The sequence below is a fragment of the Chlorocebus sabaeus genome, chromosome 1 (assembly GCF_047675955.1).
Source record: "Chlorocebus sabaeus isolate Y175 chromosome 1, mChlSab1.0.hap1, whole genome shotgun sequence".
NCBI lineage: Eukaryota > Metazoa > Chordata > Mammalia > Primates > Cercopithecidae > Chlorocebus > Chlorocebus sabaeus.
In genome coordinates, this window is record NC_132904.1 from 56,773,494 (window position 1) to 56,786,921 (window position 13,428).

The window sequence follows — 13,428 nt, forward strand, 5'->3', positions numbered from 1 at the left end:
GTGCGCTTATGGACAGGCCTTACCTAAAGCTGTTTCTGAATGTTGCACCCTTTGAGAAATTTGTTCTCAGAAGCACATAAATTGAAACAGAAATGAGAACTGATCTTGTATACAAAGTGCCAACTCAACAGGGAAGTTGGAGTATGTCTGTTGCAGAGAACCAATGTAGCAGTGCCCAGGGGTAGAGACCATATGTTCCATACTCAGATATTTGGGTCTTTCGAGAGAGCTGGGGAAAGTCGCAACTAGATTAGGCCTGGGAGATTTTGACCAAACTAAAGACCTTTTCTCCTTACTGCATCTGACGCATGTCTTGAGACAAGATAGTACCCATGAATTATATCATGAAGTATGTGTGAATTCAGTTTACATGTAAGACCTGAGAGTTTGAAGAGGGCACATTCCCAAAGACATTCCCAGTCATGAAATGTACAAGACTGGAAAATTAAGAAATTATGTAAAGGTAGATATGGCTTTTAGAGTTACATTATGCTTGGCATGAATAAGATGCCGGGAAAATAGTTTAAAATCATACATCAGCATACAGACTGCTGTTAGAAGGTATGGGATCATAGTAAGATAATCTGTCAGCTACTACTAGGCATTTATTGTTAACTGAGTTACAGAGAAGAGTCATTCAAGACTGAATTTATGAAAGTATATTGCATCTATCTCTGTGTAGAACATTTGCTTCACATTGTAAAGAATGCAGTTTAAAATGTATTGAATGCAATCTAGATGTACACTAAAGGTGAAAAATAACAGGTGCTCTTTACTGTTTCGATAAATTGTTTTCTGTTATTTCCCTTCGTTTACTATGAGGGGTTGATTTATGAGGAGAGCTCTGGGTTCCTCGCTCAGATTTCCTTTTTGCCCTAGGATATGATTCCCTTATTAGAGATAAATACTTCTGTTTTCTTCTAGCTAATTCATTCATTTAGCAGTCAGTTGCTCAGTGCTAGGTACTAGGAACAGAGGCTCAATTTCTGCTCTCAAAAAACTCAATGTAATGAGAGCGCCTGACAGATACAATGAACTATGACTCTATAAGAGGGCTCAAGATTGTGAATTCTGCAGGCAGAGAAACATGAACCATGGTCTGTCCCTGCATTTTCTAGCTGTGGAATCTTGGATCGGCTCCTTAACTGGTCTGAGCTTTGGCTTCAGGGTAGTAAAGGGAAGAGTATTAAAAGTTCTGGTTAAATGAAATCAGTGTGTGTAAAACAGCATTGGTTGTAGCTCATACATGATAACCACTCATTAAGTGGTAATTATGTTTTTATTATAAGGGCTATGCGATAATTCAGACATGGGCCCAAAACTACAGGAAAGAGAAATTGTTTTTGCTAAAGTATTTCCAAGACACTTCAGTTTCTTGGGAGGTGGGCCTTGAGGCATGCTAAGAACTTCTTCAGGTGGGCAAAGAAGAGATGACATTCTTGGCAGAAAGAGATGTTGAAAAAAGCAGTAGGGTGTCAAAATACATGGATGTTCAAGTATTTTGATGAGGCTGTTATGTAAAGTGTTGTTAGTCTTTGGGGAAAATTGGCGTATGGAAATTCCTGCCAGAAGTACTAAGCCCTTATGGTAGTTCTTCCTGCCCTAGCTCTTGGTTGGTTTATATATAAGGAATATATTTGTGTATTTATATCAGACATTTGGATGTACCTTTCAGTTATTTAGAATTCAGACAATTCTTTTTGGATTTTCCAGAATTACTTTATCCTTCAGGGATGATAGTTATGTGTGTATACAACCCAGGAAGACAAAATCATGGGACTGGTTTTTGTTGCCAGGGCTGCTGTTTCTTTCCTTGAGGTCTTCATTTCTCACAACAAGGGGGCTGGGAACTTGATCAGTCCCCTGGCCTTTAGGCAGTGTGGCAGAGTACACAAGTCATACCTCTATGGACAGTTAGCCCACAAAACAACTGCATAATCTGGGATCATTCTTGATAAATCAGGTGGGTAGTGCAGCCAGGAGATCCTCTTTCCTGGTCACAACGGGAGCACAAAGAAACCATTTCATTATCTCCATGACTAGCTCCAGAAGCTAAGCCCAGGGAGGTGTGCTGAGGAGTGGAGGTGTATTTGGCCTGTAGAAGCAGTGGCCTTTGAGAACCATACTCTGCACCTTATATGGCTTGGGTGATCAAATAACTTATGGTCCAAATGTAAACACCTTGGAAAAGGGAGCTTTGATGTAATTATGCCAAGGTGATAGTTATAAACTAAGACTATCCTGGACATAGGGCCACCTCTGTCTATAGCCGTCTAAGATTTTTCAACCTACTGACTAAACAAACAAAACCCTCTTTCCATTTTAGAATATCCTGTATATGCTATTTCCCACCAGGGGCAGAGGCAGAGGCCACAGGAGATAGGCCATGGTTCAGGTAGGAAATGCCCTTGGTCACCTCAGAACTCTAGATCTGGGGGAGTAAACAAACCTTATTTATTACCCCACTCTCAAAGTTCCCTTCAATCTGGACTATTTGTGTTCCAAAGAAAAATTTAATACTTTAGCTATTCAGCAATATTGAGAAAAAAACATGAATACACTTATGACTTTGCCTTGACCATTGACTTTTCTAAAATGTGCTTCCTTTTCATTTCCCTTTTTTTATACAAAGAAAATAGGCTGGCCGGGCGTGGTGGCTCAAGCCTGTAATCCCAGCACTTTGGGAGGCCGAGACGGGCGGATCACGAGGTCAGGAGATTGAGACCATCCTGGCTAACACGGTGAAACCCCATCTCTACTAAAAAAATACAAAAAACTAGCAGGGCGAGGTGGCGGGCGCCTGTAGTCCCAGCTACTCGGGAGGCTGAGGCAGGAGAATGGCCTGAACCCGGGAGGCGGAGCTTGCAGTGAGCTGAGATCCAGCCACTGCACTCCAGCCTGGGCGATGGAGTGAGACTGTGTCTCAAAAAAAAAAAAAAAAAGAAAAGAAAAGAAAAAGAAAATAGGCCAAATTTCTCCTCTTAGGTCATTCCTTAACCTCTCAGAGAACCAGTTTCCCCATGAATTGGGAAATGCTCTCTTTACAGGGCTGTTTGGATTGAATAAGATGCTGTTTATAAAATGTCTGTGCCAGGGCAAAGCATATGGTAGGCGCTTGGTGACAGCATGTTCACCGTCACCACCAAGTCCAGTGTTGCTGAGATGTCACACTTGACACCCTCTAAGGCTACCCTGACTGCCAGGAGTGGCGCAGGGCCCTTCTGCAGTCTCTGGGTGCCTTTAGTTATAACCTCCTCTGGGTCAGACCATTAGCTTTCATGTCTGCTTCTAGCTACCACTAGAGCCTCCCTTCCTTTTTGGTTTCAAATCTGTCAAATCTGCCACAGCTGCCCTGCAACAAAAAAGATTCCTAAGCATGTCTAAGTCCTGTTTAAATGGGTTAGGGTCCAAGCAAGCCCAGAGAAATCAAGTGGTTGGGTCTTTTGTACCTTTTTCATCTCTACAGCCCTGTTCTCTTCTAAAGGCCAGGCCCACAGGAGATACTGAGGAACCACCAGCCCCTTCAGGTGGCACAGCAGACCCTGAAGAGAACTGCTCTAACTTAAGAACCTTCTGACTTCACCATTTTTCCAGTCTCTGGGTGTGGTTCTGATGAACCTTAAACTTGAAAGGGACAGCCAGAGGGAGGACAGTGTTGACCTACATGTCATTGGTGAGGTTATGACCTCTTTGCTATTACCACCTACTTACCCACCTGAGGCTGCTAGGAAACAATGAATGAAAGGTACAGAAAAAAGGAAGTAAACAGGGCTTTTTTCCCCCTTTTATAAAAAAAGTACACGAAAATGTTGAAACAATTCAAGTTTAATTTGTTGATATATGTCTGTACTTAGACAAACACTAAATTCTACAACATACATAATGTCAACATGGGAAAATACCAAGTTTGTCATTGCACATACCAATAAATAAATACATTTGCTCCAGAATACCAAAGAAGTTTATTCAAAAAGTCACTTAATAAAAGCACAGTTTTGTAAATTTGTCTAAAACTCCAGATAATCTTGAACAAAAATAAATGTCTGACCACTCCAAAATAGGAAAAGACAACTTGTGCAAATAGACACACACATTCTAGGTATTGTGAAAACTGGCTGTGTTCCCAGCAAGAGCTACTGCACCCTCCTGACCAAGCAGTCAGGTTTCCCTTTCCTAGCCATTCTAAGTTGCCTTCTAAGAAAATCTGGATCTCAGCCTCATCTCCAGCTTTGCCTGGACCTTGCTAGGGGGAGGGAGGGACAGGAGCACAGAGGAGAGGGATGTGATGTCTTAGGAAAGAAAAAAAGGCACAGTAATGAGCTATAAAGGTAGTGATGAAAGCAAGGAGTAAGTTTCATTCACCCCGAATCCTACAGCAAGCTTTGACAATGTAACATCTTCATCTTGTGGTTAGGAAAATGGACCTAGAGAGATTACATGGTTTGCTCAAAATCACATAGCTACTCAGTGCAGTAGTGCTTTCTCTAAGACCAACTTGCCTTTTCAAACTTGGTTGGAAATTTTAAAAACCAAACCTGTCATAATGTCTGTTCTGCCTCTCCCAACTGTATCCTGAGATGACAGAAAATTCCAGGTGGCCATAAACTCAAACAAGAGCCCAGCCCTTGGCTTATTACTGGTGGCTACTACAAGCCTACACACCAGAGCCCAGGGTAGTATAGAGTCCCAACTCTGGGCCCTGACTGCAGATCATTCAGGTCCCAGTAACAGTGAAAGCAGACGCATTCAGCTATCTGGAGAAGCGTAATCTGAGGGCCACTTGGCATCCTGGGTTGACACAGGGATGCCGCAGCTGGGGTAAGGAATTAGAGAAGGGAAGGCCAGTGTTACTGCAGTAAGAGAAAACCAGGAAGTCCATCTAGGAGATGGAATTTGTGCTTTCATAACAGAGCCATGGAAATGGCTATCTCAGCATCTCCCCTCACTGCAGACTCCATTGTAAGCAAAGCATGGACCTTTTTCTTTCAAATCAACCCTGTCACTTGTTAAATTTAGAACTACCTCTAAATGCTACGTTTATTTAAGAGGTAAATGTCCTGCAGGCTCCAAAAGTTCTCTTACAGCTTCTGACTATCACAGTCCTGTCTTCCAACACCTGTCTTTGCCATAGGTCTGGACCTTATGTGCTTCCTCTGAACTAGTGTCGTGATTTTTAAGGCACATTCACTAGAATATGTTCAATTTCAACCGAAAACATACGTGCAACATACCAATTTCTTCAGGCAATGCAGAGTGGGAACTGAAAAGCTAACAACATTCTTGGATGGTGTCCTCTCACTCAGAACCCTGAGAGAAAAAGCTGGTATTTTCCCAGGTATACCTTCTGTTCAAAGAGCATGAAATGAATGGACAAAATCCACAGGCAATCATAACATCCTTATTCCTTTCCTACTCATTCTCAGGAATATAATCACAATTAAGAAACCTCAGTTGATTGCTGATTGCCCTTTTCCCCAAATATACACAGAGACACGCAGACACACACATATACAGACCGACACAGAGCACCTTGGAGCCAGAAGGAAAGAAAAGCTAGACTTGGAGAAGAGTTGGGAAAGTGAACTTCACCACTCTGCAGAATTGTTCTGGGGCAGAGGGTGTAGAGTTTTCAGGTGTGGTCCCAGGAGCGGTTACAGAGAAGCTGCCTAAACTCCCAGCTGCCCAATACCTTTGGGACTGCTCATTCTGTCATTAATTCCCTGCCCAATCAAGGACCATCCATCCAGCAAGAGGGTATGAAGGGCAAGAACTCTCACTGTGGGAGAGGCTGAACCCAGGTGGTTTCCAGGGGCGCCAACAGCTTTACGAGTCCATGCGCCCATAGCCCCAGGGCCAGTATTCAAGGAAAACCAGCATCACCAGGAGTGCACTCAGCTGCTGAGGCTTGTCACTCAATGCCTGACAGAGCTTTGTGGCTGAGGTTACCCTTCTCCACACTCAGACGAGAAAGCTCAGCCCATGTTTCCTGACCCCACCAAAAGATCTAGCCAACTCCCTCTTCTGTGTGCTACAGGACAAAGCAGAGGCCAAGAGTTTTCCTTTGTGCTTCTGATTTTTCCACTACCACCAGGGTCTCTGTCTTACCAGAACTCAGAACCAGCCTGTTTTATCTTAAAATCATAGATCCAGAGAAATAGCTTGACCTGACATTAGAGGTGATCTAGTTTCCATCATCTCAAATGTCACTACATTTCTTCTCCTTAAAGGCAGGGAAGGAAGGGCTAAACTGGAACTATAGAAAGGAGGATGGCACCATGATAACTCGCCAGCCCTGGCACAGAAAGTTCTAGTGCCCTCTAGAAACTGGACCATGTTAATGCAAACATTAACCAATGTTAATCATTGGAGGGGCCTCTCACAGATGTACGGCCAAGGTGTGGGCAGATCCTGCTAGAACAGGTATGCCTTGCTTTAAGCATTCAAAATAGGAAAATCTACATTACAAAGAAATGAGAGCATATTCTACTTAAGTCAAAACAAGTCCTTCACCTACAAAGCCTAACATGTTTAAAATACAACTTATATTTAAAAAAATTTCTACTTTGCTTTTCCAAACATATGTACTCTAAAGCAAGGTACAATCCCTGCTTGCTTCCCACCGATTCCAGATCTCTATCTGGGCAAGAAGCTTCCACCAGGGTAAATGACAAATGAGCAAGAGCTTGAGCTTAGAGTTCCGAAGCCTGCCAGGTGGATGGTGCCATCCAAGGAGAAATAGCGGCAGTGGAGGGAGTTAGGCTCAGCCCCAGAACCTTTATGCACTCTCACCTAGACCAAAAAGTGTGCGGCAGCCTTACTAAGGCCTGCCTACTGCTGAGTAGCCCTCAAAGAGGGGCCAGACACAGGCCAGTCCTGGATCATACTCACATGCAAAAAGCCAGACAACTTTCAACAGCAAACTGCCTGATTTCCTACTGGAATGGTTTCAATCTTATGTATCAACTCTGTTGTTTCTAAGTCTCTGGAATCGGGGGGAGTGAGGAGGACATGCAGAATGGGCCCCAGGAGGCCAGAGATACTAGTTTCTTGGGGGACAATAGGAACAAAGAAATCAAGAGAACTTGAAGTTCTGAATGCTGCCATTAACCAGCTAGGTGACCTAGGGCAAGCCCCATTTTCTGTGATTCACCTAAAGCAACAAGGTTGTACTAGATCCCTAAGGGTCCTGCCACCGCTGATCTCTTGTGGTTCTAAAATATTGCCTGACAGCAGTGAGAGAGTTGGGTCGAGAGAGAGAGAGAAAGAGAGAGAATTCTTCAAGGAGCATGCCATGGCCTGAGAATGGTTCTCTGGCAGCAGGATCCCCAGGCATGCCTAGCTGTGTGCAGTCAGCTGGTGACCTGGACCCCATCTGTATTTCCTGGGGGTTGTGCTGGGCTGCTCAGCAGAGAGCTCCTGGGGCAGCTGAGAGAACTCCCAGAACCACCTTGATCCAGGGACCCCGTTCATGCACTTCTGCATGCCGAGCCTGTGTCCTGCAGGCCCCTCCACTAAGACAGCCCTGACAATTGGATTCCTACTGCCTCTGTGAGACACAGCAAACCTGGAGAAATCAAATGCACTAGAACCCTAGCCACCAGCTGATTCCCACAGCCACAGCGAGCCAGGCACCTGCAATCCTGACAGGGTCCTGCCACTTACTTGTCCCCACCACCCTCCCAACTTCTCTCAGGGTTGGGTGAGGCCTTCTTTAGTTGAAGGGCTTTCTGCAGTTGTTTAAGGGCCAGGCTCGGCCACCAAGCCCTTTGCTACATAAAGTTGACGTGGCCTTCATACATACACACACTCACTGTGCCCCTACCTGCTGAAGTACCGGATGCCATCTGACTCCTTGCCTGAGTGGATGACTGGGCCACAGCAGCCCTGCATTGTGCTTCCTCTCCCTCTAATGCCTCTTCTGGCCTTCCCAGCTGAAGAGGTTATTCAGCTTGGTAAGCACGACCACGACACACTACTACCCCAAGGGTGGGAGTGTGTGATCTCGGGGCACGAAAGAGTTATTTTCATCCCTTCACACCCACCCACCCGCTCTCCACTACTCCCCTGCCTTACTAGTAGAGGCAAAGGAGCCAGTTCCTGGCTGGCTGGGCCAGGGAGCCCACTGAAGGCCAAAGCTTCATCTGGCAGAAGGCCTATATACAGAGGGTAGGCAGGGCTGTCTCCACAGGCAGGCAGGCAAGCTCCGCTCCAGGCTGGGCAACCCCAAAGGGCACGAAGAGGCCTCTACTCACACGCCAGCTTGCTGTCGAAGCTGGACAGGGCAATGGCAAAGGCCTGCAGCGCACACAGCGGGTAGTTGTAATCCATGGTGAACACATCCTCTGCTACCCGGCCAAACTGCATCACGATGTAGTCCGCTGGGGCCAAGCACAGGCACAGACAGAGAAAAGGACAGGGCAGGAATGGTAGAGCCAGGGAAGGATAGACAGACACCCAAAGCACATGAGGGAAGAAAAAGTGAGAAGCGGAGATGCCAGGGGAATCACAAAGGAAGTAAAACAAAGGCCAATTGGGAGAAGTGGCAGCAAAGAGGTAGCAGATGGCAAAGAAGAAAGTAAGATGCATGTGAACACCAGGGGACAGAGAAGAGGAAAAGTCCTTTTAAGGGGTGTTCCCATGCCTGAGACTCTGCTGAATACACAGAATCTAGGACCAGGGCTGCAAAGACGGTTCTTCCAGGACCTCCCAGTCATTAGGGTTAGAAAGTTCCATACATCTAACCTAAGCTGTATAGCTCATATTTTTAAACTCTAGCCAGTGTAGGCCGTGGTAGGTGGGCTGAACCCTATGCTAAGGGCCTTGGGTATCCTACGGACCATAGTGAGTAGGGACAGAAACACTCACGGTCATTGCCATGGATGATCTGGAAGTTCTTCACAGAGGCCTGCGTGACGCGCCCATGGAAGTTGAGTACATAGGACTGTGTGTCATCATTCCAGACAGGTGTCTTGTTTTGCAGCTCGATGATACTCTCCGTGTTCTTATTCTGCCAGCGTGCTAGCAGTGTCTCATGCTCCTGGGAGGGCAGCCTCACCTGAGCCAGGCCCAGGCCTTTGGCACCATGACCACCCCAAAGAGGGATCTATCCCAGGAATGGGGGTCCTTAGATTTCCCTAGACCTACAGGACTTTCTCATATGGTATCCCCTCCACATATACCCATCAGCTGGAGTTCTGCCCTTAGAAGCTCATGCAGGGACTAGGATGATGGGGAAAGAGGGGAGTGAAGGGTAGAGACTCACGTTGCGGGGGCGGATGGAGACTCTCTCGTGAACCATGTTCATGCCTGGAACAATCACACTCATCTTCCGAGGCCCCTTGAAGCCTAAGACGTTTGTCTCCTGGGAAAGAGAATGCAACACTGGCCACCTGAGGCATCTATTTACCTACTGGAGAAGGTGGGGGGGGGACGGGAATAAAAATGAAGAGCTAGTTCCCACCATCTCCACTCTGAAGTCTAACACGCATCTCTCTAAACCTAACACGGCCAGAACTGAGCTCCTGCATCTCTACTCTGCCAGAACTAGCTCCTCTTATGCATCATCCTTGCTTCCGCTCACGGCAATGCAATTCTTCCAATCACTGCGGCAAACTACTTGGTCACACTCAAAGTCCCCTCTTCCACATCCTACTTCTAATCCATCAGGAGTTTCTGTCAGCTCTAGCTTCCAATTATACCCAGAACTCCACCACTTTTCACCACTAGCTTCTCTCACCAAGATCATTGTAACAGCCTTTACCTGGACTCCTGGTTTCTGTTCTTGGCCCTCCTATTCCTCCTTCCCACCATTTGTTCTCAACACACCAGCCAGTGCTCAGGCACGTTAAGTTAAATGATCTTTCTCCTCTGCTCAAAACCCTCCAGTGGCTCCCCAGCTCACTCCGAGTAAAAGCTGGAGACGTGACTTTACCTGCACGTGGGCCCCATGACCTTACTCTCCTCACCATTTACTCCCTGGCGTCTACTCCATTCCTTCTTCATACCAGGCATTCAGGACTTTTGCCCTCACTGTGTCCCCTAGACATGTACACTGCTGTTTTTCACTTCCTTCTGGTCTTTACTCAAGAGCTACCTCAGTGAGGCCCTCCCTGCCATTCTGAAAATCTCACACATACCTTGACATTTGCTATCCCTCCTCCCCTACTTTTTCTTCTTAGCGTTTTTAAAGAACATACTTACTTCACTGATAGATCTATTTCATGGCTTGTCTTCCCTACTAGGACTTTAAGTCCCATAAAGGTACACATTTATGTCTGTTCATTACCATATCCTTAGTGCCTCAAACAGTATGCATAGTTGGAGCTCATCAAGAACTTGAAGACTCAGGCTGCCTCCCCAAAACTGGTCAGCAGGTGGCACCAAAGGATCATACAAAGTAGCTGTGGATTACTTCTGGCCTCCAAGAAGTGCCTATGCCCAGGGTGATGAGATACCTACCCCTCATTTTTAAAATGAAGAAACAGGTTCAAAGAGGTAGAGTAATCCCCTATATTTATATACCAGTTTGGTCATTTTTGAGCTGTGTGACGTTGCTGCAGCTGAGCTTCAGTTTCCTCATCTATAAAGAAAATAGGATCTACCTCTTAGGTTGAACATTCAGTGAGATGACAAAGAGCCCGGTAATCCATGTAGAACCTGGCATGCCAGAGGGATGATCTGGGAAATGCACAGACAAGAACCCAGGCCTACCGTCTCCTTCTGTCTAAGAGACTCCTGGCCTGGACTGCAGAGAGCCAGGCCTGGTTTTCTGAGCTCCCCAAGTAGATGGCCGGCTGTGGTGTGAGCTCTGAAGTCAGGAGACAGCCCCTGTCCTAGGCCAGGATCACTCCACAGAGGACAGCCCTTCTCCACACAGCCTTGTCTGCCCACTAAGATGGATGGGATAGGCTCTAGATCAGGCAACAAGTCTTGGGTTTCATATCTACCTTGGAAATCAGAGACCCCCGAACCTAGGACTCACATAGCACACAGCTGCCAGCTCCTGACGTAAGATTCCACTTTCCAAAGTGGAGGATGAGGCCTTCTGAGGGTTGACTCCATTGTCATAAACAGTGAACTTGGTGCCCATCAAGTTGGACCTGAAATAAAGGCACAATCGGTCTACAGTCTTGCACCCTCTGCCCCAGAGCAGGGAACAGCTCATCGTCTCTTCTATGAGGAGCCTGCAAAACATTCTGGACTGGGCCAGCACCAGGCCCAGGGAGGCACACTGCTCACTGAATCCACATCTTTGAAGACACTTCGTGGGCAGAAGGCCTGAACTTGCTCTGAGTTGACTCAAAGTGCATTTCAGTTCGGTGAGAGCAATTCGGGGAGGTAAATCAGGATTCTTCAGAAGATTTATCTGGGGGAACATGGGAGTTCTCCTCATGGGAGGTGAGCAAACAGAATGGCATCTGATAAGACAGTGGAAGAGGCTTAGCACCCGTGGAGAGAGGATGAGATCTCCCCTGTCACAGCCAGCCTAAGTCTCAGTCCAGCCCCATCTCCAGCTTTAGCTCCTGACCTCTCATGTTCATTTATGCTCCCCAAATCTGGTACTCTGTTCCTCAGCAAACCCTACCTCCCCACCACCCCCACTTGGAGGCCTAGGCTCAGAGCCTTCCTGCCCCTTCCCCACTGCTCCCCACCCCCAAGACTGCTGTGTGTCTCTTCCCTCAAGAGCTTACTCTTAGCCCTGTCCCTTGGCATTGACTATGGAGCCAAGGCAGCTCTTCCATAGTGGCCTGCATTATCAGTGACATCCTGGGGTTGGATCCATCACTCTCAGTGGACCTGCACCCACCTCCTGGGAACAGCTTGGGGTCGGGTATGTGAGGCCCATCTCCAAGTCTGGCTCTAGGCTGGCATAGACATAGGCCTCCAGTTGGATGTGATGATCAGAGAGGATCCTGGGAGAGTATCCATCCCTGGCCTAGATCTCCTTCAGGGAGATTCAGGCCCTCTAGAGAGAGCCTGCCTCTGCCCCTCCCTCCCACTCCCGCCTGCTTCCTGGGGGAATGCTAGTACCGCAGTTTCCCGATGTAGCTGTCCCCTCCTCGAGACAAGTCTGTTGGGTCCACAGAGATGAGGTAATTGGAAGTTTTACTCTTCTTTCTCTTCCTTCCCGCCAGGAGGAACACCTTGGGGAGTGGAACGAGGTCATATTCCAGACTCAGCCTCTGGTCTGCACACAGTCATGAGATCCACTCACACAGACTGTCTCTCCCTTGCTTCAGCTCCCAAACGCACATATGTGCACACACACAAATGCACTGGAAAACACAAAGATATGCACTGACCAGACACGAAGGCAGTTTCTTTGAGGAACTGAGAGGTCAGTGGTAGATATGAGATTTCCAGTCACATTTCAGCCCCTAGGACTTCAAAGGGCTGAAAAGCCTAGATAATAACATGCCCAGACCAACCCTACCTTCTTCCCGTCCTCACGGTCCATGTGCAGAAAGTAAGTGGGGTACATGCCCCGGTCCATCCCTTTCTTGTCCCGAGTGATGCGGCATTTGATGGTGATACCCTGGGGGGCTGGCCTCAGTGCAAACTCCTCAAGGTCCTGGACCTCGACATCCACTGGTTGCTCTGGAGCTGTTGGGCTAGGGGCTGAGGCTGCCTCCTATGGGGACAGAACGGGCGCCTGAGTCCCAAGGACCCTAAGCAGCCCAAATTGGTGATCTGGGATCCAAATCTGCCTCCTAATGTGGCGGTGGGAGAGAGGGAAGGATCCTGGGATGGGGGCCTGGCCAGCCTGGGCCTGGGGTCAGGAGCTATCTTCCCAGCCCTGCCCTCTTCTCAACAGTTCCTAGAGGTGGAGATGGGAGATATGGGAGGTCCTCAGAGGTCATCCTGTCCAACTGCAGCTCCCCCTACACATCACCCTGCTGGCCTAGCTGAAGAGGTTAGGAGGCAAGGTGGAGGGACGTAAGAGGCCAGGAGAGAAGCTCCTAAAAGCCCCAACCCCAAGAAAGCTAGCTCCCCATCATCTCTTCACACGCGCTCCACCTCTAATTCTGATGAGCAGTCCTTCAAAAACTGCTGTGGATGCAGACTCACTCACCCTGACGGACTTCCTGCTAGTAGCAGAGCTGGGGCGGGTGTTACTATTTAGCTGGGAGGAGCTGGAGCTGTTCTCCTCCTCATCCTCCTCATCCTCTTCAAAGCTCATGCTGCTGGAGATGCCTGGGCCAAGGAGAGAAGAAGAAGGGATGAACAAGGAGAAGTCTACCCTGCCCCTGAAATACACAACGGTCACATACGTTCAGACACTGACTCACCTATACCCACACTTACGCACATACTCTTAGCCATATGTACACGTACAGACTCACATTCACACATACATCCCCACACATGTCCAGATATACAAGGACATTCTCTCAGGTGCACACATGAGCCGGGGCTGGCCACAATCCT

The 13,428-nt window shown here is 47.5% G+C and overlaps 1 protein-coding gene and 1 long non-coding RNA gene across 6 annotated transcripts in view; one reads left to right on the top strand and one right to left on the bottom strand.

Moving 5' to 3' along the window:
• The first annotated feature begins 23 nt into the window (after positions 1–23).
• LOC140712345 (uncharacterized) lies at positions 24–3,950 on the top strand. Its single transcript, XR_012093874.1, has 2 exons — positions 24–2,395; positions 3,485–3,950. It is a non-coding gene; the product is annotated as an uncharacterized lncRNA (long non-coding RNA).
• The window catches only part of TUB (TUB bipartite transcription factor), a 94,033-nt gene continuing 84,412 nt past the window's right edge, over positions 3,808–13,428 (bottom strand). For all 5 annotated transcript variants that reach the window (XM_037999765.2, XM_037999766.2, XM_008007797.3 and 2 more), the window contains 7 exons: positions 13,073–13,194; positions 12,434–12,631; positions 12,031–12,143; positions 10,982–11,099; positions 9,263–9,361; positions 8,866–9,037; positions 3,808–8,378 (listed from right to left, as the gene is read on the bottom strand). In XM_037999765.2, coding sequence (XP_037855693.1) covers positions 8,245–8,378; positions 8,866–9,037; positions 9,263–9,361; positions 10,982–11,099; positions 12,031–12,143; positions 12,434–12,631; positions 13,073–13,194 — 956 coding nt within the window. In that variant the 3' untranslated portion in view covers positions 3,808–8,244. The remainder of the gene's footprint in view (positions 8,379–8,865; positions 9,038–9,262; positions 9,362–10,981; positions 11,100–12,030; positions 12,144–12,433; positions 12,632–13,072; positions 13,195–13,428) is intronic.